Here is a 25,616-nt window from a genome sequence, read left to right on the forward strand (position 1 = left end):
ATTACATACAGTGTCCCAATAATTAGTGTTCAAAAATTTAAATAAAAGTATACAGGAAATTGATGATAATCTTTTGATCAGCTCATACTGTCGGTGTGGAAGGTATATAAACACAGTGGTGGCATAGTATAAAACAAAGAACAGTCACACTTTGTATAACTATCAGAACACACACTGATCACCATCAGTGTGTGTCTTGCACGGCGTGTGTGAGTGTAAATTGGGTAGATGCAGGGCCTGAATTGGGTTTATGTAGGTTACTGGTAATAAAGCCCCAACTCTGAGCCTCAACCTAATAAGGTGTCCTGTCTTTCCTGGTGAGATGTGAGCAGATGGCTCTTTTATCTCTGCCTCTTTTGAGTGGGCGCTGTGTTCCATCAAAACTGCCAAAAATGAGTGGTGAAAAAAAGAAGTATTCACAAAAATAATAAAAGAGTGAGGATTGTGTCACAGAATAGATAAGCATGTATACACTAAGGCTAGAGGGAATTGAGGACAGCAAAAGAGATGTGCCATTTCTTCTTTTGCACTCTTATCAAAACTCTCACTGCCCGAGCATGTGTTTATATCTTCTCCACGGTGTGATTACAGCATTGACTTGTGTGTAATGTGGCATCTGTAACCGCCTTCTCTCTGCTACACTGCTTGCGTGGTGGTCTGATTTTTGTCATTGATAACAATAATATATGTATAATGTTCACTGATGTTACTGTAGATATGCGTCTGGGTGGTCATGATAATATTTGGTAGTGTTGCTCTTTATGCCCTTGAAATGGAAATCACATGAATATATGTTGTGATCTTTATTCCCTTATGTGGAATTTTCATAAATTATGGTTGTTATCACTCAAAGTATAAGGTGCTCTGTCAAGTCACTGATAAGCTAATGATATACATGTCTTCCTAGTTCGCTTAACTTGCAAGGCATGCAGATAATTGGATTTCTATTCATTCCAGGTGTCCGAGGATTGCAATCTTTTCAATATCAAATCTACATCTGTAGGACCACCATGAATTACAAGGCATCGTCAGCAGTTTGTCCTTGGCTAGAGCCTAGCCTCTGTAATCAGTGGGATGATTACTTCCCAGGAAGTATGTGTGTCTGAGGTCAGGGGTTAATTATGTGGCACCAGTAAACAACCAGATGTCTACTTCATCCATGTCAATCACAGACCAAGGAGGTCAAACCACCACTCATTGCCTAGATAGGGCAGGTCAAGAGGATCAGCTAGCTTATCATCCATTTGTGTGTCCACTGTCTCAATGACTGAAGATAAGGTGAAACTAATATTCCATGGGGGGAAATCGCCATTTAGGTAAATACGGCATTAGAGTCCAGATGCACAGATTGGAGCATGAGGTGGAGAACTCCAAATGAGATGATGCCTTGACTGGCCCTTGAGTTGTGTGCCATACGCCCCGTATTGGCAGAGAACAGAGCTCTATCCGGTTACACTCAACATCTGATCGTAATTTAAATCTGAGATATGGGGCAACACTTCTGGTAGATTACCTTTCATTCTGCTAATTCAGCTCGGGGATTTACAAATGTGATAGAGCTACAAAGCTATCCGTAGTAAAACATCCATTTCAATCAGTTACTGATTTGTTTGGTGCTTGTGGGTCATTAAGGCTATCGGTTACTACAGAATATGTATTAAACCATGTGTCACTTCTCCCACTCTTCATTTGAAGAGTAACCTAACAGCAGTTATAACAATGTAAACTCTGCAGGCACAAGATTCTTTCCGTTGCTTCATCTTTTTGTTTAATTTAAATCCTCAAATATTTCTCCTTTGTGTGATATTTGACATAGTTCCCATTTCTGCTGAATTAACGGGAAAGTAGATGACTAGGAGCGCGGGTTTCATCCGCTGTAGCAGGTGCAAGCTCTGTAGAGGTCAGTGCAGCCGGGTGGAGAGGGCACTGTTGACCCCTCCCACTGCAGGCCCGCTCCTGGTCCCAGGACACACTATAGCCAATTTAGTGCTCACAGCCAGTGCTAGTTCCTGACACATAGTGCTATTCATTGCTCTCATTATTGTCTGACTGAGACACTTTTTAGAGAACAGTTGGAGAGCAAAGCCAGGGAGCGAGACAGCCAGTGAGCTAATCAGAGTTTGGTGAGAGTCTAACTATAGAGCTCAGGTGTATACAGTGAGTTAGAGAGTTCTCAGTTTGAGAGTATCACAAAGCTTTTTGTGCCAGGGTTAAGGGTGATGAAATAATGATGATGATTATTGGAACTGTCTCGTGGTTATCATCGCCACGGCTATCACAACAGTCATTTCACATGTAATAACCATTTTTAATTTTCTCTTTGTTAAGAAATCTTTGTATCTCTCGCTGGCCTGACCTGCAGACACATGTACGTGCTCAGTGGTGCACAAAGTGGCGCTCATATCTAGTCGGGGGTAATTACTGTAGCACCAAACAGACATTCACCTCCACCTTTGACACTTAACCCAGGGGCTGCAGAATGAAAGAAATTTAAAGTACAAAGATGACAAACAACCTCTCTTATGCAAAGAAAATGTATTATGCATTCAAAATATGGACATGTTGTAAATAAAATATTTGTCTTACAGCAAGTGTAAGTCAGAATATGGTGGAATACTGCTCCTTGTCAAAATAGATTAGAGAGCATGTGACTGAGCCAATATAGAGTAATTCTGATCTTGGATGTTATATTTACTCAGGCCTACAGATGAACTATTACTGACTGAAGAACGCCTCACTTTACAGTCCACAGACAGTGCCTCTGGTGAACTGTGATGGTGGACATTAGTTGAATGGGAGGTCAGTATTTGGCAGGGCGCTCTGTCTTGGCAGGTCGGAGCAATCTCGGTGTTGTGGAGCTGACCAGAGCAGCATTGCCTGGCTCTGTGTGATCCATCGGCTTCGTACTGAGGTGATGAGGATGTGGGAAGCAGTTGATACAGTTCAAGGACAAAGCCACATGGTATTTACTGTAACGTGGTGGAAACTACCTCTTGATGTTTCTCCATTTCATGCTCTGGCTCTGGGAGTGGTGAATTGTTTGGTTGGTTGCCAGGTAACAGGACACGCACTCTTGTAGGATGAGGGATATCGTCAGGGGAAACATAGCGCAAGGCCTGTGCGTTTCTCTCTGTCAGGATTTCTGCAGTAGATGAAGCTCAATAAATTGAATCGCTGGCCACATGAATCTATTTAGCTGCCATAGGGCACCTCTCTTGCTGGAGGGTCCAATGATCAAATTTAAACCGTTATGTTACATGTAGAGCAGCTGCATGGTTGGAAGGTGTTCCTTGAAAACAGCCATGATTTATGCCATCACATGATGTCAGACATGAAACATTCCTGTCCAGCTCAGCTTGAGTTATAATAATAATGGCTACGATTGTCAAGACACATGCTGCAGACGTATTTTAAACACAACTCAGAATAAAATCAACATGTGGAATCCATTGATTGTATAATCAGGTCTCTATCATATCACATTACTGTCTTTGTGAGTCTTTGTGAGAAACTATTGTCTCTCTTGGTAGAACCGCAATTTACGACTCTTTTAGGATGACAAAGTCTATGAGGAATGTTGTTTTTAGTTATGCAAGGTGGTTATTTGGTCATAAAGGTGTCAGTTGTGGTGCTGGATAATGGAGTTGTGGTGCAAGGGGAGGAGGATGAGAGAGAATATCTGCAGGCCTCCATGGACGCCACATATGTATCCAAAATCCAGAAAACTAAGGTTTGCTTGATAGCTATGACCAAAATAACATCATCCTCATCAAGTCAGGATATTCAAGTGTTGCTATGTTGTGTTACTATGCTTGGAAAAACCTTGTTGACATGTTTAAATGCAAAGAGTTATATATACCTGTATCTGTGATGATACAGTAGGTCCTTGGACTTGGACTCAGCTGTCTCTGTTGGAGAAAAAAATGCAAAAGGAATTTCTTTACCTGACTATTAGACTAGTTAACCCCTCACCCAGCTCTCTCTCTCTCTCTCTCTCTCTCTCTCTCTCTATCTGTCTCTGTATCTACATTTTATTTTACCCATCTCGCTCTTTCTCTCTTCCCTCTGTCACTCTTCCACTCTCTCCTCCTTGTCTGTTTCTGTTGCTCCTTCCTGCTTGTGTCCTCATCTCTCTTCTCTCTTTTTTCTTGCCGGGTGGATTAACTGCATTCCCTGAAATAATCCCTTTTCTCCCACCTGATTTAATGGCAATACACCGCTTTTAAGTCTCACTTTGCCAGCGCTGATCTTCCAGGAGCCGATGGCCTCTCATAAAAGAGAAGGAAATTGCAAGACTGACTGGCTGTGTTTTCCTCTACCCGTGCTATGTTGTGCCACAGGCTATTTGAATGGCTTGCCTGTTTGGCTCACCTCTGTTTTTGAACCCACTAGTGGCCTTGAACAAAAGCAGGATAGGAACACAAAATGCGAAAGAAGAACAACACCGTCACTTATCCAGGTGGCAAGGATTGTGGTGGTGCACAGCCTGGTGCTGTGGGCAGAATACACTGTTGCTTGTTTAATATTAGTATGCAACTTGGCTGTTTCTCATATATCTTAATCTAGAGGGATTTTCATTCAGTTTCTGCATATTATAGTCAAAAACTTTTGAGCCTTTCTTATGAGATTGATACCTACATTGTAGTTTGTGTCATGTTTACAATGTAAGTATTGATATATAGAGCAGCTCACATTAAATTGGTAAGATGTGCCTTAGTTCAGTTTGACTGAATGCTATCTACGGCTATGCAATCCAGTCCCATTTGAGTTTTTTTATTCAGGCAATTAGTCAAGAGCAAATATGCCCAGTACAAATGATTCAGCTCTAATTTTTTATTATTTTTTTTTTTTGGTGGATGTACTCCACCCTTAATTAATCATTTTCTGATTGTTACTGTTATGCTTGATAACAACTGGTGGTTGTTGTGGATTACAGCAATTTTCAAAATCTCAAAAGCCAAATTGTTTAATGATGATTGGCCATTGTTGTCCTCAATAATGCAGAGTGTAGTTGGCATTTGTCAGGTTAATAGTTCTTAACAAGATCGTTGGACCCCTCTAGCTGGAATTAATTAAAACTTAATCCCCTTTGATTGCAATAACCTCCCGCGATCAAGATGTTTCCCCTCCGACAAGTACTTGATTGTTCATTTCTGTGCTAATAATGTGTTGTCAGTAGGACGCTATAGTCCGAACTGACTCTAACTGATTTTAGTCATGCTGGCCTTTTTTTTTTTTTTTTTTTTTGATGTGTAATTACCGCTGATTGCCCTGAACCAACTCCTCAGAGCTCAGTGAAACCAAAGGCCAGAGCATAGAAAAGAACAGTGGTAAACAGACTGCTTAACTTTGTATCTGAAGCTGAATCTGACTAAATCATTTTGTTATTTACTGGATGCAGCACAGGAGAGGCATGGTAAAAGTTAATTACTCTATAGTTTGCATAGCATTATAGCCTTGCAGTCATCAGTAATGGTTATCATGTAATGCAGTCACCTGTAAATGGTCATCAGTTCTCATTTCCTAAACCAGCCAGGCTCCATGTCTTTAATGAGACGTCTTGAGTTACATGCTATTATTTGACAACCAGACTTGACAAAAACTGGGCCTGTGCATGTCTACTAAGGTGATGAAAAGGAGCTGACCAGATTACAAAACACAATGCTTGTAGGGCTCCACAGCTATGGGACTCTTAGCAATACAGCTGATAAAACTGCAAAGACTTGTTTGACTTCTCATCCTTCTGCTTCATACATTCAAATATCACAGTGCCATCCCCTAATTGTAATTAAAATCAAGTGAACCTTGCAGATTGAATTTGACCAGCTTCATTTGTTTAGCTGTGTGCTAAAGCATCTCACCTTTCAAGGCATGGGTTTTCAGTGCAAACTGTGGAAATCAGCTTTCTTTTGCTCCCTGTAATACACAAGTCTGCATGATGATGTGCTAGTAAAACCATTTTCTTCAATCTTTCCCAAGCGATGGGCTAAAATGCACCAGCTGAGTTATATCAATTTCTGAGGATCTATATTTCTCAGTATGTTTTATACACATTTGAATTATCACCTTTGGCAGCATAGCAGAGGAATAACCAACAGCGGGGAGCTCCTATCATCAAATTCATCTGAAACAGCGAAGGCCATACTTTATCTGTTCTATGTGCAAAGAGCTCACAGATGTGTTGGCTGCGTGCTCACGTTCAGAAGACATGCTTAATGTGGGAGATTATACAAAAGAATCCATGCATGCCTCACACATCCACAAACACGTGCTCTCGCACACACACAAACACACTCATACACACACAGGCATTTTGGCATATACATACAAGCATGCACACACACAAGCACACTGCCTCCACATGAAGACCAGATTAAAATGTATTTTACATTCAGGGTTTTCACACACACACACACACACACACACACACACACACATATACACTATATTACCAAAAGTATTCGCTCACCCATTCAAATGATCAGAATCAGGTGTCCTAATCACTTGGCCTGGCCACAGGTGTATAAAATCAAGCACTCAGGCATGCAGACTGTGAAACAAGACATTTGTGAAAGAATGGGCCGCTCTCAGGAGCTCAGTGAATTCCAGCGTGGAACTGTCATAGGATGCCACCTGTGCAACAAATCCAGTCGTGAAATTTCCTCGCTCCTAAATATTCCACAGTCAACTGTCAGCTCTATTATAACAAAATGGAAGCGTTTGGGAACAACAGCAACTCAGCCACGAAGTGGTAGGCCACGTAAAGTGACGGAGAGGGGTCAGCGGATGCTGAAGCGCATAGTGCAAAGAGGTCGCCGACTTTCTGCACAGTCAATTGCTACAGAGCTACAAACTTCATGTGACCTTCAGATTAGCCCAAGTACAGTACGCAGAGAGCTTCATGGAATGGGTTTCCATGGCCGAGCAGCTGCAGCCAAGCCACACATCACCAAGTGCAATGCAAAGCGTCGGATGCAATGGTGTAAAGCACGCCGCCACTGGCCTCTAGAGCAGTGGAGACGCGTTCTCTGGAGTGATGAATCACGCTTTTCCATCTGGCAATCTGATGGACCAGTCTGGGTTGGGGGGTGCCAGGAGAACGGTACATTTCAGACTGCATTGTGCCGACTGTGAAATTTGGTGGAGGAGGAATTATGGTGTGGGGTTGTTTTTCAGGAGCTGGGCTTGGCCCCTTAGTTCCAGTGAAAGGAACTTTGAATGCTTCAGGATACCAAAACCTTTTGGACAATTCCATGCTCCCAACCTTGTGGGAACAGTTTGGAGCGGGCCCCTTCCTCTTCCAACATGACTGTGCACCAGTGCACAAAGCAAGGTCCATAAAGACATGGATGACAGAGTCTGGTGTGGATGAACTTGACCTGGCCGCACAGAGTCCTGACCTGAACCCGATAGAACACCTTTGGGATGAATTAGAGCGGAGACTGAGAGCCAGGCCTTCTCGACCAATATCAGTGTGTGACCTCACCAATGCGCTTTGGAAGAATGGTCAAAAATTCCTATACACAGCCTCTCCTCAACCTTGTGGACAGTCTCCCAGAAGAGTTGAAGCTGTAATAGCTGCAAAAGGTGGCCGACATCATATTTGAACTCTATGGGTTAGGAATGGGATGGCACTTCAGTTCATAGTATGAGTAAAGGCAGGTGAGCGAATACTTTTGGTAATATAGTGTATTATATATATATATATATATTTTTTTTTTTTTTTTCTCATCTCTCTGGAACGGTTCATAGCTCATTTTCATCCAATAAATTTGACCCAAATATAGCAGTCTGCATGTTTCCCATGAAGTGTTTGGGTGAATCATAAACTTTCTTGTTCCTCTCCTCTCTCTCTTTCTCTGGTTTTTTTTTTTTTTTTTTTTTTTTTTTAAATAATTATTATTTTATAAAATTTCACTCAGTTGTAGATGGAAGGAGGCACTGCATGTAGTACCTCAGTGGCCAATATGTGTAAGGAGCATGACTATATCTCTCTGGAGAGTAAGTCATTAGCCGATAAAGGCATATTTTTAGATATTACAAAATGCGCTCAAGTGAATATTATAGATATTATAGATAAAATCGCAGCAAGATGAGGCACCGTAACAGACTTGCTTTTAATCATGTTTCACTTTCTTAAGCTTGCTAAATCTCAAGCCTAGTTACATATTCATGAAGTCAAAACTTAGAAATGTGTACGTGTGAGTCACTGAAGACTAAGGGTATGTTTTGGATTAGGAGTCTTAAAGCTGCCATGGGCAAGTTTGGAAAAACAGCAGAAATCTGCTCAAAATTGAAAGTTCGCCCCTTACCTTTTTCCTTGCTCCCCTTCTAATCCATCCCTCTAATCTCCTTCCTTTTAACTGTGCTAATATTGAAATGGAGTGCACTTGAGTATGATTGGTAGGGGTTAGGGGTCTTCCACCTTTTCTAATTGGTTGGATGAATCTGTCAGAGCAGAGGTGTTTGGGAGAGTAATTATAGACCAAAGATGGCTGTGCCATATGCTAATTCTGCATAAAAAATCTCCTGTTGGCAGGAACTGACATGTAATTGTTACGATTATTGTGCAGCAATTCTGCTTCCCATACTTTGTATTATGTCTCTGTTTGTATGATAGTTGAGTGAACAGATCCAATGAATATACAGCATTGCAGTGTTAATTATTATATGCTGTGGGAAACACAGTTCTCTGCGTGTTGGTATGTCAAAATCAAACTGTTGGACTTCTTCTGCTCCCGATGCGATTACACCCAACTTCCTGCTTGTGTTTACAAGACCAAGAGTATCCTGTGAAATGCTTAAAATTGTTTGTGAAATCCAGCCACAGCTGTTATCATTTCTGACACAATAAGACTGCTGACTTTTAGTTTCCTCAGCATTGTAGAATTGTGTGAACACTGCTGTGCAGAACAGATGATAGTATGGTTATTGTGCATCGTTTGAGTAGCCTCATTGTAAAGCATGATAATTCTTGAAACTACAAAGACAGCAAGCTGGGTTAATTATTCTTAGCCATTCAAACCTTAAGCATGTGTTCTTGCATTAACAGCCTCCCATGGAGCTACTTGATTTATTAGTTCCAAGAGGTGTCCGAGAGGTGAGAGCTTCTATGAGTAGACAGAATCAAGTAACAAACAGAGCAAATTCAATAAATGCTCACCACCAAAGCATGCTAATGAGAATGAGGCCTTTCTAATTGCCCACATGTTTGCTTCAAACAAATGAATGTGTCTTTTTTTTTTTTTTTTTTTTTTCCTTGGCTCCTCTAGATGTTAACGAATGTGAAGGGACCCGTGCAAGAATGGGGGCATTTGCACAGATCTGGTTGCCAACTACTCTTGTGAATGCCCAGGAGAGTATATGGGGAGGAACTGCCAATACAGTGAGTACTACTATGTTTTTTTTTTGTTTGTTTGTTTGTTTTAATTTTACGTTTGTCTTTTCTCTCTCTTTTACAACTACCCTTGTGATTTTTTCCCAGTACACCTGCCAAAGACTAATTCAGTTTATCAGCTGGTAATTCCCATATTTCATGGGATAAACATAATTTAATGCGTAGTATACCAACAAAAGGCCAGTTAACAGCCAATATCTACAATAATCTGAATCATGCAATCACAATGTTAAAGTAAACCAAAAACACAGCTCATTTTCCAACACCACTGTGGGAAAAATGACCTCAGTCGCATCATGAGTCATAAACCATGACAACAACAAGCATTTCCAGACGTGTTCATCACTTTAAAGTGTCCTCTGGAAACACGTGCTTTATTGTTTGCCGTCATTGCAGTGCATTTCTGTTATAAGTTGTGCTGTCTATATTGTCTGGTGCTGCACGTGTTGTCGAATTGATCAAGACATTTTCTTAATTTACTTGTGTTTTGTCTGTCCTCCTGTGTTTTCTTACGTTGCAGTACACTGAGCTCTCAGGGCCACCGTAGAGCTCAGAACATGACTGCACAGTTTGAACTGAAGCAGAAATGTGCCTCTTCAACAAAATTCCCCGCTACCCTGTGAAGCTAATCAAACTTTGACTCAAAACTCAGTAGAAAGCAGACCCCCCACCACCACTCGCATTTATGCACCCTGGCTGACCCTGATCTTTTTATTGCTCACCCTTATGAAGTGCGGGAGAAATGGCCCTTATGAAGTGCGGGAGAAATGGCTCTCTTGGTACCTGAACTGAGAGAATGAAACTTTAATGCTGCTAGGGGTTTTTTAGATAGCACAGACTGCACTGAAATATCTCTCGGTTATATTGTTTAGTGACACATTAATGAAGCATTGGAGCGCACAATACAAAAGTTTGAGTTAAAACAACAACTCCAACTTTTGGAGGTTCAGAACATCAGTAAAATGAAAGATGTGCTTCTGGAGTTTTTACACATTTGACATTCTCTTGTAACACCTCAGGATGAATCAAGCATTCATTTTTTGTCGTTGTTTTGTATGTTTTTCTTTGTTTTATTATGTTTTGTTTTGTTTTGTTCCCAGCAAACACCTACACTCATTGTTCACTAATTCACTAATTATTCAATAATTATCACTAATACATTTTTTTTAAGGGCTACAGTTCTACCAAGTGTACATTAATTGCATTAAAGTATTAAACATATTCTCGTTTTTTCCAGCATGACATCAGAGAATTAGATTGTATGATCTTTTTTTTCATCTTTCATTAAATTTCACTCCATACCTCACCACACTGGAGTGTAGATACCCAACCAGGCCCGTCGGGTCTTGTCTCTACCCGACGGGTCAGGGCAGGTTCGGACAAATATTTAGAAATTATGTTCAAGTTTGGGTCTGGTTCGGTCACAGCAATGTTATTTCAGTGAAAAATGAGGGACCAACTGTCTGTTCTGGGCAACTTCCTGTGTAGTGCTGGAGTTTACGTGACGACGCTGAAGGCAACACGTTGACTATTTAAGGTGGTAAATGTAACCGAGAAATGGAGGACAAGCAAAATCTTAGGCTCAGGTCGGGTTCAGACTCAAAAACAAGAACACCGTCATATTATTATATTCCCTATCAAGTCAAAGGAATTACTATTTCTATCTCAGTAATCATCAGGCTGTTCTCATTCAGTATTCGTACAAATTCCTACGAAAAGAATTGCACTATAATTCGTATATAACCCACGTAATTGTGAGCCAGAAAGCTGTGATCACGTGACCTATGTGCTGCAGGCTGGTCTTTCTGTGAAAACAAAATAAGTGGAAAATGCAATATTTTAAGATAGCTTATGCATTCAAATGCGTTTTGATACCATTTCTAGCGGGAAATGTGCATTTTATTTCCAAAATCTTCATTCAGTTAATGTATATGATGTTTACTTTGTTAGTTATTACGAAGATTCTTTCAGGTTTCTATCGTTGCTATGGCTGTTGCTATGGACGCTGCTACCACTATCACTGATGTAGCTTCTGCTCCGAAGTATTTTCCTCACTGTCACCGTGGAAATCTGGGGAGGGAGGCGTGGGGTTAACCTGATCTCACAGAAGTCCGTGAAATGAGCACGACCTCTTAATAACGCATTGCGTGCTCCTCGCACGTAACCTGTTTTAATCATAGATTTCTATGGTTTTAATTCCGTGTGGTCACCACACAAACAGTGTCCACTGAAAGTCAGCGAGGATCCGTGCTGGACACACGGATTCTCGGCTTCAAAGACGTCACGCTGTGGGTGGTGGTTCATAGATCCCGGAAGTGCAAATTTAATCGATATTCTGGAAAAAGTCTGATTATTAGCCATAACGTTGTAACCATCCAAGGCAGACTTACCACGAGCTATGAGGTTGTGTAACGATGGCATGTGCTTCTGCCGAGTCCACAAGTCCCATATAATATCAACTTTATTTTAAGAAAACACGTTTTATTTGCGATTTCATATCACGGAGAAGCACTACATTACCCATAATCCTAATGTTTATCAGCAATGTGTCTGATTTGACTTTCATCAATAAAGTCAATAAAGTGTAATAAAGTGCATGAAAGTTGATAATATGCTGATACGTTACGCCATTGAACACAACCCTTTCAGTCAGCGAAACAGAGCGGGTGGAAAAACCGCGGAACACGTCAAATAGAACTAAAGATTTATATATATTTTTTTATTTTTCATAACACATCTTTATTCATGATATAAACATAGGCTACATGTTAAGGTTATGCTTTTGCTGTTGAAAAACTACTGTATGTATGTTTTCTAAACCTAATTTCAAAACCTTTACCCTAACCCAGAAGAGGGGTACTAGAACTACAATCTGCGCGGAGTTGCAACACACAGAGTTGTCCTGCACCATAGGTTTTGTAGTTCTAATATGTTATGTCTATTATGTGATGTTGTGATCACTAATTTTTCAATCTTCGCTATAGTTTTTGGGTGTGGGAAGAACGCCTGTTTGGTCAGATTTTATTTATTTTTTCTTAAGATAGTGAAATCATGCTTTTTCCATGTTTTAACACTAGTTAGTGGCGCACCCTATTGGTTTGCCATCAGGCATGACAGTAGAGGTCAAGAGCTTTCCAAAAATGTTGACCCCATGTCTGTGCCATTTTTTGTTGCTGCACTGTAAGCCTTTAAAAGTGTCATAGAGGTGTGCAGGTGATAGAAATGTGTCATTCCAATTTTTGAAGTGAAGATGCAATGACTGGCTTTGGGAAATTCAGTAAATATAATCCATTGCTTTGACTGACAAATTAACTCACCTCCTGTGGTGACAATTCAGTAGTTAAAACTACGACCATGAACAACCGCACACCCACAGATGTCACAAAAATTGAGGAGGTGGAGGAAGATGCCTTTAATTCATGGTTTGCTATTGTGATTGTTTAGTCATGAGTGAAGGACCACAGATTTCCTCCAAAAGGACGTGAAAATCTGGAAAAATAGAATGAGCAACTGTGAGAAAAGGCCCAATAACAAGACACAAATCCAGTAATAAAATGCTGTAGGACAGCATGTTTAAGCAAACACAATAAAATGAAGGAAAAAAAAAGTCAATACATGCTGAGGAGTCAGAGCCTCTTTTGCCAGTATGCCTTTATTTATTTATTTATTTATTATGTAAGCCCGGAGAGAGTGCTGTTCTCTCTCATTTCTCAGAAGTGACTTGTTTCTAACAAGACACAAGACAGCTCAAGGCGCCTCATCTGTTTATTATGCCATTGTCGGGAATTCTCATTCTAGGAACAACGACAAATTAATTATATCAGTGGAAACCAAAGCCCTGAGCCAGCTCATAAATTGTTCAACCATTTTAATAAATTAATTAGATTTCCTTACCAGCAACTCTAGTCTAGGTGCTCCAGTTGGTCACAACCTTGCCATTGTTTTCCAATCGACCAGCAGGGCTTGCTGGCAGACAGCTCTCTTGCAGTCGGGCGTTTGGATAAGTTGTTCCTTCATCTAATTTTGAGCACAACGGTCTGTTAACTGTTACATGGAAATTTATTTTAGTGCCCATCGCCATTTGGTCAATAATCCGGTTTTCCATTGTCCAAGTTAAAGCTGAACTGACATGATTTTTATACAAAAATACACCATCTAACAGCCTGAATAACAAGTAGGACTGCAACCAAAGAATAGCTTCACTTCCTTCCTAATTGATGCACAATAGATGTGCCCTTATTTCCATTTTCCCAGGTATATTCATTTGTCTATTGCTATGTCAAAACACTTTACTCTGAGAAAAAAGCAGGCTGAATGACAAGACAGTGTGTAAAATATAGATAAATTCACCATATAATGTATATCCAGTCTTTTTAAATATTTTTCCCCTGTAAATTTTATAAATAGTTGAAAGTGTGACAGAGACAAACATATCATGCAAAAAAGTCACAAAAAGTAGCTAACGATCTCATCTGTGGTTAACTTCATGCTGGAAGATAAAAAAAAAAAAAAAAAAAAAAAAAATGATATGCCAACATGAAGGAACTAAACTGTAGCCTGAGCTGAGTGAAAGAGAGAAATGGTGAAAAATAAGCATTAGTCAGTTGATTTATTTGTATATTTTAAAACTATAATTAATCTTGAAAACGTTAAATACAATAGGATTAGGGCAATGACTATACTATACTTTTATACCTGAAAGTATGCTCAATCCCCGTATCCAATATAATTTGTCAACAAAACTTCTCCTGACTAAATTTGTGGAGACAAAGATTTGAGTGTACTGACAAACTATTTTTTTTTTTTTTTTTTTTTGCTCAGTGTAATAAATTACTGTTACCAGTGTCACCAAAATATCAGGCTATTGAGGTCATTGATCCTGAATGCTCCTGTTTCAAGTTACAAGTCATTATTTGTTCAGTTTCAGTCTAATCCAAATGGATACAGTCAGCTCCCTGCTGAATATGACATGCAGGACTGGTAGAATGCTGGGAATGCACTTTAATGCACGGACTCATCATCTCCTCTGTCGTGTTCCTTCAACCCACGTTGTTTGTGTGGGCAAGTCCTGCACACAAATCAGTCATTGCAGATTAAGATGCTGCACATACACTTGCTGAATGGACTGAATGTACCAGACATGAAATCAGCATGAGAATGTTATGCACAAACGGTAAGCTTTTGGGCATCGCTCGTCGGTTCAATCCAAATGATTATCTCACTTTACTGAAATAATTGCAACAGCTGCAATCACTGATTCCTGTGATCCCACGGAAAGCGAGAGGCAATCATATCTCCCACTTACCAAAAGGCATCCCAGTAAAAGACATATGAAATACGGTAAGATATTTGGCAACATTCTGGCTTGTCCTCTACTGAGACAAATGCGGGAAGGTTATTGCTGTAGCTATCTGGAGACGTTCACACTTTCCATTATTGTTTGACATAATGAGAGTTAAACAATCAAATAAAGGACAATTCCAGGCTGATTTTTTTTTTTCCAGGCTGGTTTTTGCCATTATGATGACTATGTTCAGAATTTCGTCACTTTCTTCACTGTCAAACTTTACAGTGTGTACCGCCAGTTTGCTTGGAGTTTGCCAAAGTAAACTCCCACAGGAGAACCTAACAAGTGATTAAAACACTACTTCCTGACTCTAAGACTCACCTCAAACCAAAAAAAAAAATGTGAATAGGAGAAAACAGTTGTCAGCTTTTCTTCATCAGGAAAACACTTCTAGTCGTTAATTACATGTTTGCACACAGAAATTTTCTTACACCTGTGCCGGGTTTGTTTTTTTGGACGTGTGAATTTTCACACGTAAAATATTTTGTTCTTACACTACCTGCACTGTGTGAAAGCGCTGGATATATTTGTCAGATACTGAGATGTAAAAACAGCCCTGTTCTAGACAGAGAAATTAATACAGTTATAGTTTTACTGTGTGTATGAATGCATGTATTGTTTTTCTCTTTATGTTAGTGTGCTTGCTTGTTTGTTTTGTTGTTCAAAGTTTTGTATTATAATCTATGGACAAAGTGCATATTTTTAAACCTGTGAATGCACACGACACACTTATCCAGATACATACTGTCTCTACACACACAGAGTCGATGCACACACAAAAACAAATGTGTAAAAGTACACATAGCATCATTTGTCACACGTGGCATTGCTACTGTAAGGCTAACTTCTATTTTGTGTGCTTATTATTCTCCCACCCGACCCTGTTACACTGGGCACTCATTAGTATTGGTGTGCTGACATTAATTTCAGTGGGGCTTTAATTTGTTTAGGCTGTAGGTAGGGCTTGTGGGAGATGGATTCAGCTGTCACATCGCGATAGCGGTGGTGTTAGTGATGTGTGCTGTCGCGGGGCTGATGTATGCACAGGGGCCAGCAGGCCAAGGCCTGGGGGCTGGCTGCCTCTGCCGCTCTGACGGACGACTGGCAGACAGGTCGTTAAGACTGGCCCATCACTGCCGCAAGGTGAGAAGGACCACAGCTTTGCAACAGTGTCTTGCCACAACATCCAGATAGAATAACTTACAAGAGGGCTGCCCAAGAGGTAATGATACTACATCTACTCCAATGTTGTTCAGCGTTGATGGAGGGCTGTTTGTCATTTTGCTGTATGACGACATTGTACTCCAGTCTTAAAAACAGGCTGTAATGGCCAGGTAGAAAAAAAAAAAAAAAGTTAAATAATGATGCATGGTATGTGTAACTCCATGTGCTCACTAACAAATTAATGAAAGCAAAGCATAATTGATTGAAAATTTTAAGTAAATGGCCAATTTCAAAGTTGGGGCCAGTGATTACAGCCTATCTGCTGTTTTACTAATGCAGGCAACTTTAGCTTGAAGACAGAATTCTGCACCTACTTTAGGTTGGAGGATCGGTAACAGGTTCAATGATAGCTGAAATACCCCACCACTCCTCCCTCTCACAGCTTTGTGAGACAACTTTTGAGTATGATTATGGATCTCACCAGAGTTCTGCACCCACAAATGCTGTGATTGGTTAGAAGATTTGTTGGCCTGTTGCCCATTCGCTAAAACAGGCTTAGCATAAACCCTCCTACAGCCATAGCTCCAACCTTTACAATGTGGGTGTATCTATAACAGCCCTGACCTAACCATAATCCTAACCTTAACCAAGTGGGTGTATCTTGTCCAGAACTCTAGTAGGATTTCAAATTTTAGCATCTGTAAACCTCTGTCCACTTTATTTTGAAAAGTATGGAAAAACCAACGGGGAGTGGGCAGAGTCAAACAAAAGAAACTCTGGACGTTTATGAACTAATCACATGTAAACATTGTTAATCAAATAAGATTTGGTAGATGAACATATACGATCAAAATTGTTGGTATTGCAAGAACATATGATTTTCATATTTTGTTATTTTCTGTCAAATACAAAAATGGCTTAAAGTAAAGACAGATAAATGGATGGATAAACAGGTAGGTAGGTAGATGGTTCATCTAAATCCATCTGCATTAGCAACCCACATCTGCACGAACCCACTTGACAACATTGCATAATGAGAAATGAACTAATTTAGCAAATAATATCTCTCTGTATGGTATTTCATAGTTCTTTTAATCTTTCAGCAAGCAGCCTGCCCGCAATTATGCATAATTTTGCTTTGTTGACCCATAACTGCCCAAATCCAAGGTTTGCCCCCAGGTCATGGGTCAGTCCACACGCAGTGCTAATAGATAGGAAATTCACTTTCCAGCAGCACTACAGAAAACACAAGCCAGGCAATATGAAACTAACATTATTAAAAAGGAGTTAATAGCGCCAGGCAACATATCAGATAAAACTGAACTAAACAAAAACCAAACTCTACATGATACAAAGTGAGCATATGTTGTTCAAGTTAAGAGTGACTGTGTGTAAAGGCTGAGTGTAGCACTGATCGATTCTTAATAGAAATGTCCAGGGAGTCATGAGTGAGGAAAGTCAACTGAAAGCAAAAAGGTAAGGAAACCATATTACAAACCATGTTTTGTTTGATTTCATTCGTTTCAGCAGGCCTTGGTAATATAACATACATTATTCAGACTAAATGGTGTGAACAGAGAAAATATTTGTTTTGTACATGGAGGGTTTTATTGTTTAATCTGGCACTTATTATACATTTATCAATCTTGGTATGGGATTCCTCTTTGAATTACACCACCTAAGGTTTCAGGAATTTTTTCTTGTTATTATTAAAGTTTTAATGGCTGTTTTTCCTTATCTTGACTCAGGGCCTAAGATTAGTATTGCAAGTTAGACTTAACTCAATAATTTAGGTTGGCCTGTTGTTTTTTCCGCATGCTGTTTTGTGTCCTTGTTTTCTTGTGTTCTATTTCGGCTGTTTCATTTTGTTTTGTGATTGATTGCTGATTAGTTAGATCTAGGAAGCTGTGTTCTCTGTAAAGTCCTTTGAGACAGGCTTGTCATGAAGGGCTTTATTAATAAACTTACTTCAGTATGCATAAAAACCTGTGAGGACATTAAAAGGGAACTCTGAGTGTTAGTGAGTATAGAGAAAATCAGTCTTCTCACTAGAAGGCACCTGGAGAGCACAACACTGAGCAGTTTTCCTGCTGCTACAATCGAAGACATCATTCCTATTCATTTAAAATTTAAGTTAAATGGATTTTTTGACCCCCTTAGGATTGTAGTCAAGTCTCTATCTCCCTTACTTTTATAGTTATGACTACAAGAAGACACTTGTCCGATTGTCCAATCCCATATCCTGATCATCACCAAATTTAAATCAGTTTTCCCTTGGCCAAAGTTGTATCTGTGAGCCAGATTTTTTTTTTTTTTTTTTTTTTTTGTTAAGATTATTTTTTTGGCATTTCTGCTTTATTTGACAGTCACAGTAGAGAGAGGGACAGGAAGGGGAGGGGAGAGAGAGGGGATGACATAGAGCAAAGGGCCGGTGGTCAGATTCGAATCCAGAATGCGGCAATCAGGACTCAGCCCTAACACGTGGTATGCGCTCTTATACGGTGAGCTAACTGGGCAACCTCTGAATCAGATTTAATGGAAGTTAATTCTTAGTGTTTTGACATATCCTTTGCCTGGGAACCAGACGAATCTGTGCACTCTTGTTATTTGCTCTAGCAGATTGGTCTGGCCCCCCTCCCATTCAGACAGATTTCCAGCCGGCCTAGCCCTGGTTGGGCCTGTCACAACTGTTTATCGAATATGGGGCATGTTTGATCCGATGACTGGCATTATTGAGGCTCAACGATTGCTCAGTGCCATACATCACACGTTTAGCTGCTCTGATTGGTTCTAGGTCTCTCAAATTGCGTCCCTATTTATAGAGGAGCGTTGTTGAGGCTCAATGGATGGTCAGTGCTACGTCACATTTTGTCATTTAGTTGTAGGTTTATCCGCTTGTGTTCAGAGGCATTTTACTCTGCAACTGTTGATAACGCCCATTGACTGTAGCAGATAACACCCCTTGGAAATCAAAACTGAAGGTTCCAGACTAATTCACATTTGCGAATTGGTCTGGCAATGCTAATATATCCTAACAACAGACAAACAAACTGGTGAATCATAACCTTCATGGCAGCGTAGAAAAACAGAAAACACTGAAAACGCATTCATTACTTAATGGTACACTTTTTTTCAGTCTGTGTCACATGTGATTTTTATATCACCACAGAATTCCTTTTGGAAGTTATAGCCAACAGCAGTATGATTAAAAAAAAAAAAAAAAAAAAAAAGGCCTCCATTTTCAAAAGTTTTAAGATTGAATGGGGTTACCTTGTCTCAAAATGGAAGGCAGCTTCCTCAAAGCCATTTATCTTCCGTAACGCTTGTGAAGTGAACTAAATGAAGTTGATCACACTTCTCTTGCTGAACTCCCACTCTGACTCACCATCAGCTTCAGCTGTACCATATCCACCTACACCGCACCTCTCACCAGTCTGGAATGGGTGAGTCACACCAAAAAGGAGTAGTGAAGGGAGAGTGATTTACCATAGTGGAATATATAAACACGTCTCTTTCAGTACACACACACAAACACACATGCCCACTCTCTGCTGTCTTCCAGCCTCCAGTCTATCCCCCTAGACCGTCCTCAGACATTACTCACTGTCTCCCTGGCTCCCTGTTGCCTAGAAGCTCACTGTTTTAGCAGCTGTATGTGTCGTGCTAGGGTTGTTTTCATTGTTCCATTCTTCTCTGTGTCTCTGCTTTCTTGTGTGGTGAAAGTGGTCTCACTGCTCTCGCTGCTGCCAGCTTCATTGTTTGCTAGTGCGCGTGCATGTGTGTGTGTGTGTGTGTGTGTGTGTGTGTCTGTGTGTCTGTGTGAGTGAGTACACAAGTGTGTGTTTGTGAAATACTAAGAGGTGTTTTGCTTAAATGATGATGACGGCGTCACAGCCTTTTGATGGCCATTGCTCCAGGCTTCCCCTGAAGGCTGGGCTTCACTGACACTTACAATTGGCAGGGGGGTGAGCAGTGCCTCTGGCTGAAATATTCACTTGATATGTTCTCACTCTTTGGGGACACTTCCAGAATCCCCCCAGCTTTCTCAACACTTGTGGTTCTTAGGCTCTTTCTCACAGTTACTCGTTCAGCTGTGACTGGAGACTTAGTAACCTCACTTGGGAGAAATCACATGAGCTGATGTAATTTTGATCAGCTCTGTCTGTGTTCACATGACCTGTATTTTATTATGCTGCTCATTGTTTTCTTGAACACCAGGAACTGAGAATCTGGGATTTCCCTTCCACCTTATCTTAGTGTAATTGGATATCAAGGAAATGAAATAGCCTGTAGCACAAATAATAGTACATTAACTGTAATATTAGACCATCATTCTAAACTGTAAAACTGTCAAATCTATTGGTACACTGCTGCTGCACAATAAATAAGCCAGTGACACACAAATATGATTTTGGCTACACACTCTAGGTTTATGTTCAACTTTATGATTTTCAACTTTTATTGAGAAATAAATGCCATTGGCTGCAGTTTCAGATACAGTTTTTCTCCTTTACACTCACTGTGTTGCTATTACCAAAGATATAAAAACATCTAGCAAACTAATAGTAATGTTCTCAGTGCACATAAGTTCCCCCCAAGTTTTTATTTTTTTATTTATGTTTTTACTCCTTATTTTGCTCTTGAGATTTTCATATAATCAGTGTGCATTCTGTCACTGTGGGCTGTGTCCACTTTGCAGCTGTGAGGGCTATTTACCACATTTAATTGTACTGTAGATTTAGCCAGCTATCCTTGATATTGGAATATGTAGATTTTCTAGTCAGCTACAGGAAAAATAGGCATTGTGGCATTTGTGGGTTGTGCTATTTAAAACACTCACAAACTACTCAAGCTTTTTACAACCTCATCAGGTTCTCTCACCTAATGTGCGCAATCAGTTATTAAAACACTTTATTTGTAATGAGGAATGACTAAGGGCTTTTTCCATATCCACACACTTTTCATCAAACTCATTTACAATCATCACCGCGTTTCAGTTGCACTATAATAAATGAGATTAGGTGTGTTATTGTTCTCTGTGCTCAACTTATTATTCTTGTCACTCAGCAGTCATAATGTGATCCACAGTGGTAAACAAATTTCTTATAAAATCTTCCTGCTCCAGACCTTTTTGCTGTCTCAGTGAGTGGTGTTACTAGAGATTAGAAGTGCAGTCTGTATCCATGATTGTTATAGCAAAGAAATGTACTTGTATTTTGTTACATTATTGCCAAGACACTTAAAACTGATGAGAATATGTAATGTAGTTTTAAGCAAGTAGACACTTGTTTATTTTGCTCCAAAACCTACATCTTTTATTTAGGTTAGATTTAGATTTATTTATTATGGTCAGTTCTCCCCTGAAGTCTCAGTGAGTATATGATTATGTTTGTTTGCATTTGTGTGTCTGCATGTGTGTGCGGTATATTAGTTATACTATTTATCCCCAGAGGAACATTTTGGGCCCACAGGGAGGTCAGAGTGCAGAGTCGGCTGCAGAGCAGTGCGGCTGGAGCTTGTAGGGATTCAATGTCTTGGTCAAGGACGACTAACAGGCCTAATGCTTGCTGTCATGGGGGCTTGAGCACAGACCTTCTGGTTAAAGGATGGTCTACATACACAGTACACTATCTTGTTGCCCCTAAGCACACAGCACTAATCATTTGCTTTCTAACAATAGGAAAGCAGCACAAAGGTGGAATTAGGGAAATTTGTTAGGCCAGGGGTAAAGGAGACATTACATGTCATGCATAAAGCTCCCAAACATACTTTTTTTACCCAATTGTGCTGTTTCTCCTGGTGCCTTTATGAATAATAACAGGTTCTGAATGAAAGCTGAAACCATATTCACTAGCAAAATACTCTAGTATGTGATTCTGTAGCATTTGAGAACAACTTTTGTTCAGACAGTATAGAGAATGGACACTTTTTCACTGAAAGGAGGTCCATCTCGCTGTAAACAACAACATGTATTATTAATACTGCTAACATTAGCCCAGTTTATCTAGTGTAGAATGCAAAATAAAGTGCATAGTCTGAGAAACAATAAATACATTATCCGTCAAGTCTCAAATGAAACGCAATGCACTCTTTGCCAAGACGATCGCTGGTAAACAGCTAAGCCTCCATTATAAGAAGAATAACACCCTTTTCAACTTGATTTGCGCAGTTCCTTAATATCTGGCACTCCCTTGCATGTGCATATTTATCTCTCTGTGTAGCAAGACTTGCAATTGCAATGTGAGCAATTCATGGCTAGGCAGGTGAGTATCAAAGAGGTTGGTGGAAAAATTGAAAAAGAGTGATTTTTTTGGTGGAAAAGTATACCTATTATTCACGTTTTATGCTCATTCCCATTGGCTTGCAGTAGCATATCGATGTCTTCCCTTTGTTTGTTCAGGATCATAGTTTATCCCTCAATTCATTATCCATCCAAGTAATTCTTTATACTTGTGGTATTGACTTGTGATATCAAATAATGAATGTAACAACATTGGAGAGCGCATTGCATTTGCTTGCAGGGCCCGTTGTTCTTTCTTTTTATTTACTGCCAGTGAGTCACATACATAAGGACCACTTAATGCAACTTCAGTACCCACTAACTGTATTAGAGGCTAACAGAAAATTGCTGCTGGGGAAAACAAGCAGAGGAGCTAGACATCCTATATATGGATGCACAGTTTACTTTTCATATACAAAGGGGCATATGAGAAGGACAAGACAGCATATTCAGCAATAGCACTGTCACAGATACCACCCAAATCCACCACAATACACATCAGCTTATCCTTTTTCAGTGAAAAAAGATAGCAGCGTGAGTGGTAGCTGCACAAACGCCAATTATACTGCACCTCATATAATGCAAATTATGTTCAATCAGTGAAGGTATTTTAGAATGGAAAAATACTTAGCTCTAATTACTTGCATTTTAGTCAAGTGTGTGCTTGACTAAAAGCACTAATTAAAGCCTAAGCATCTGCCACAAGTGTTGCAAATGCAGGACATCTTCAGTACAGTTGAAGATGTCAGTAATGACGCTTGTTTGGTGCGCTGAGGGTGAGAGATAATGTGGTATGGCAGGGAGGCAGAGGTGAGTAGTTGGGGTCCCTGCTATAAAGTGTCTTTGCTCATTATGTGTGGAGCTGGTGGACTAGCAATTTAACACTCTTTCACAAGCTGGTGTTCTTAAAGGTATAATCAGTAATATTTATTTTGCCTTAAAAAATGGCAATACCGCTCATGTTGATCAGTGAGCACGTTTACATGCACACCTTATTCCTGTATTAACCGGAATATTCGCAATATTCCGGTTGCGCACGTGTCATGTAAACACGCACCGAACCCGATTAAGGTCATATTCCGGTTGGAGAGAATTCCGAATAAGCCCCCTGGAATATTCCTGTTCCAACCGGAATATTGGGGCATGTAAACACCTTAGTCGGAAAACTCCCCGAACCGGAATATTCAGTCACGACTGCGCATGCTCGAATCACAAGGAATTCTGTGGCGTCTTTGTTGCTATGGTTACCTGCAAGCGGGGAAAACGGCAGGGCGAACAGCAGCAAGAGCCAGGAGACTGCAGTCCACCTTCAGCTAATGAAAGACTTAAATATCACGCAGTATATCGATGGGAGAAAACATAGAAATAGCGACAGAAGAAGAAGAAGAAGATGAGGAAGAAGACTTCTTCGTCTGTTTTTCCGGCAGACCAGACGCCTATACGCGTACTGCTGCCCCCCGCGGCTGAGTGTCGCATTACGTCAGAGAGTGGAATACGCCGAAACACGGGGGCATGCTAATGCTGCGTTCCAGGCCACCCGTAACTGGTAATTTACCGGTTAAAAGTGGGCGGGGCTATAGCCAAACCTGTGAATTCACGCCTGTGAACTCGATTGTGCTCAACGGACTCCGACTTCCTTGTTCGAATGGAGACCAACTGAAGACGGTTGTATTTATCGGTTATGCCTGGAACGGTTTGAAGTCGTAACTCGTGACTTTGAAGTCGTGATTCACAGGTTCACAGGTCCGCTGGAACGCAGCATAAGTAACATGTAAACGGAATATTCCAGTTGCCGCGGCGCAGTTACCTTAGCCGGAATATTGAGCCGAACCAGAATATGGTGTGCATGTAAACGTAGTCAGTGATAGTGTCTCCACTGTTACCTCAGTGGCTGCTGGGAATTCAAGCTCTCAAAGCCAAATGCCTGGCCTGTGCTGATTGTTTTAGTAATTCTCGTCACTGCCATAGATTATGAACGGCGCTCAGTTGTACCTGTGCAAGCTTGTTGTGAACAGCCAAGTAGCTAAAAGTATTAGGTAGCTGAAATTTATTAGCAATAGCTATAGCTCGGACTGCTAGACGTTGAGGTTGACCAGTGAGGAATACTTCCCTTTCCACTTGACTTGACTAATTTGGTTGCTGTTGTGACTTTTATGGCCACTGAAGCTGAGAGAAATCGGAGGGATGAGACAGGTTGGAGCGGAGCTGAGACTTCAGAACTGAAATGAACTGACTTCCTCAGCCACTAGTGATGAGCTAGTTGATTGAGATAAGGACTGTCTAGACTCAACTGTCAGAAAACATGAAAAAAACACATAATTTATCAGTGACAACAGTGCGTGCCATGTAGATACTATCTAGTAACCTTAAATGCTGTGCTTAGGCCATTGTTTTGGTCTGTTGAGTCTCAAGGGCAGTCATTGTAGGGTTCATAGATGAGAGCCATGTACACTCAACCTTTACATTTTGTGCTTGTTCCGTAATTTTTGAAATTCTTTACTAAAGCGTCCTCACTTCAGTGCAGTTTTACATAGTGCACCTTTAGGAATGTTGTAAATAAAGCAGTTCAATAGTTTTGTTAATGCATTAATGAGAGGCACACCCGTTCAATGTCAGTAGCCATGGAGACATCGGAAAGCTTGAAAGCTCACATGCGCCCACCAGGCCTGGGTCAAATCTTCCCACAATTCAATGCTAGATCTTGTCTCTTGCACTCATTTTACCCGGCCTATAACTTATTCTGGTCTTGGCTGTAATATGCAACCTTTTGCCTTGAGGCGGTTAAGTGTTTTTCTAATCCTGCCCTCCCCGCTTCAGTTGGGAAAGTTCGTGTCTTAGCTCTTATCACTCATCTTGATAAGCTGTCTCATGAACAAGTTTTGATGAACCAGCTGCATTAGCTTCCTTAATAGCACTAATGTAGCTTCACTGTTGTTTTGTTTCTCAGGCCTACTGTTTTCCACTGTTGATGTTGTTGCTGTGACTTCTGTGCACTAAGGCCACCAGCCTCGACAGCCACAACCCACAGTGAATGGACAACCCCCCAAAATATCCCAAACATCACTCAAAAGCCGAAACCCAAACAGCTAGACAGACAGATAGACGGATATTGCATAATGTGTTATATTAAATATACTGCATGATATTTTAATTGAAAAGTCTGAATACAAATCAAATAGAGAAGTAACTGCATTTGCAGTTACACAACTCTGTTATCCAGTTTATTCAGGTTGAAGTAGTTGGGAAATCAGCAGTCTCATTTGATTTCTCGTTTGATGGCAATGTGCTGCAGCTGTTGAGAACAAGAAATGAACTCCAGTTGAACTGTTTGGGATGTGTTTTCTTGGCACACCTGGGTCCTCCAATATTGCTTCCTCCATCAGTTGAATCCGCCATGAGCTGGTGGAATCTAAGAAAATGCAGTGTGC

General features: G+C 40.4%; 1 protein-coding gene across 1 annotated transcript in view; it reads left to right on the top strand.

The window, feature by feature from the left end:
* edil3a (EGF-like repeats and discoidin I-like domains 3a) overlaps nucleotides 1-25,616 on the top strand; it is a 152,032-nt gene that overhangs the window by 72,874 nt on the left and 53,542 nt on the right. Inside the window, 2 exon segments of the mRNA XM_030060238.1 lie at nucleotides 9,273-9,284; nucleotides 9,287-9,385. Coding sequence (XP_029916098.1) covers nucleotides 9,273-9,284; nucleotides 9,287-9,385 — 111 coding nt within the window.

Source organism: Myripristis murdjan, chromosome 9 (assembly GCF_902150065.1).
Source record: "Myripristis murdjan chromosome 9, fMyrMur1.1, whole genome shotgun sequence".
NCBI classification, from domain to species: Eukaryota; Metazoa; Chordata; class Actinopteri; order Holocentriformes; family Holocentridae; genus Myripristis; species Myripristis murdjan.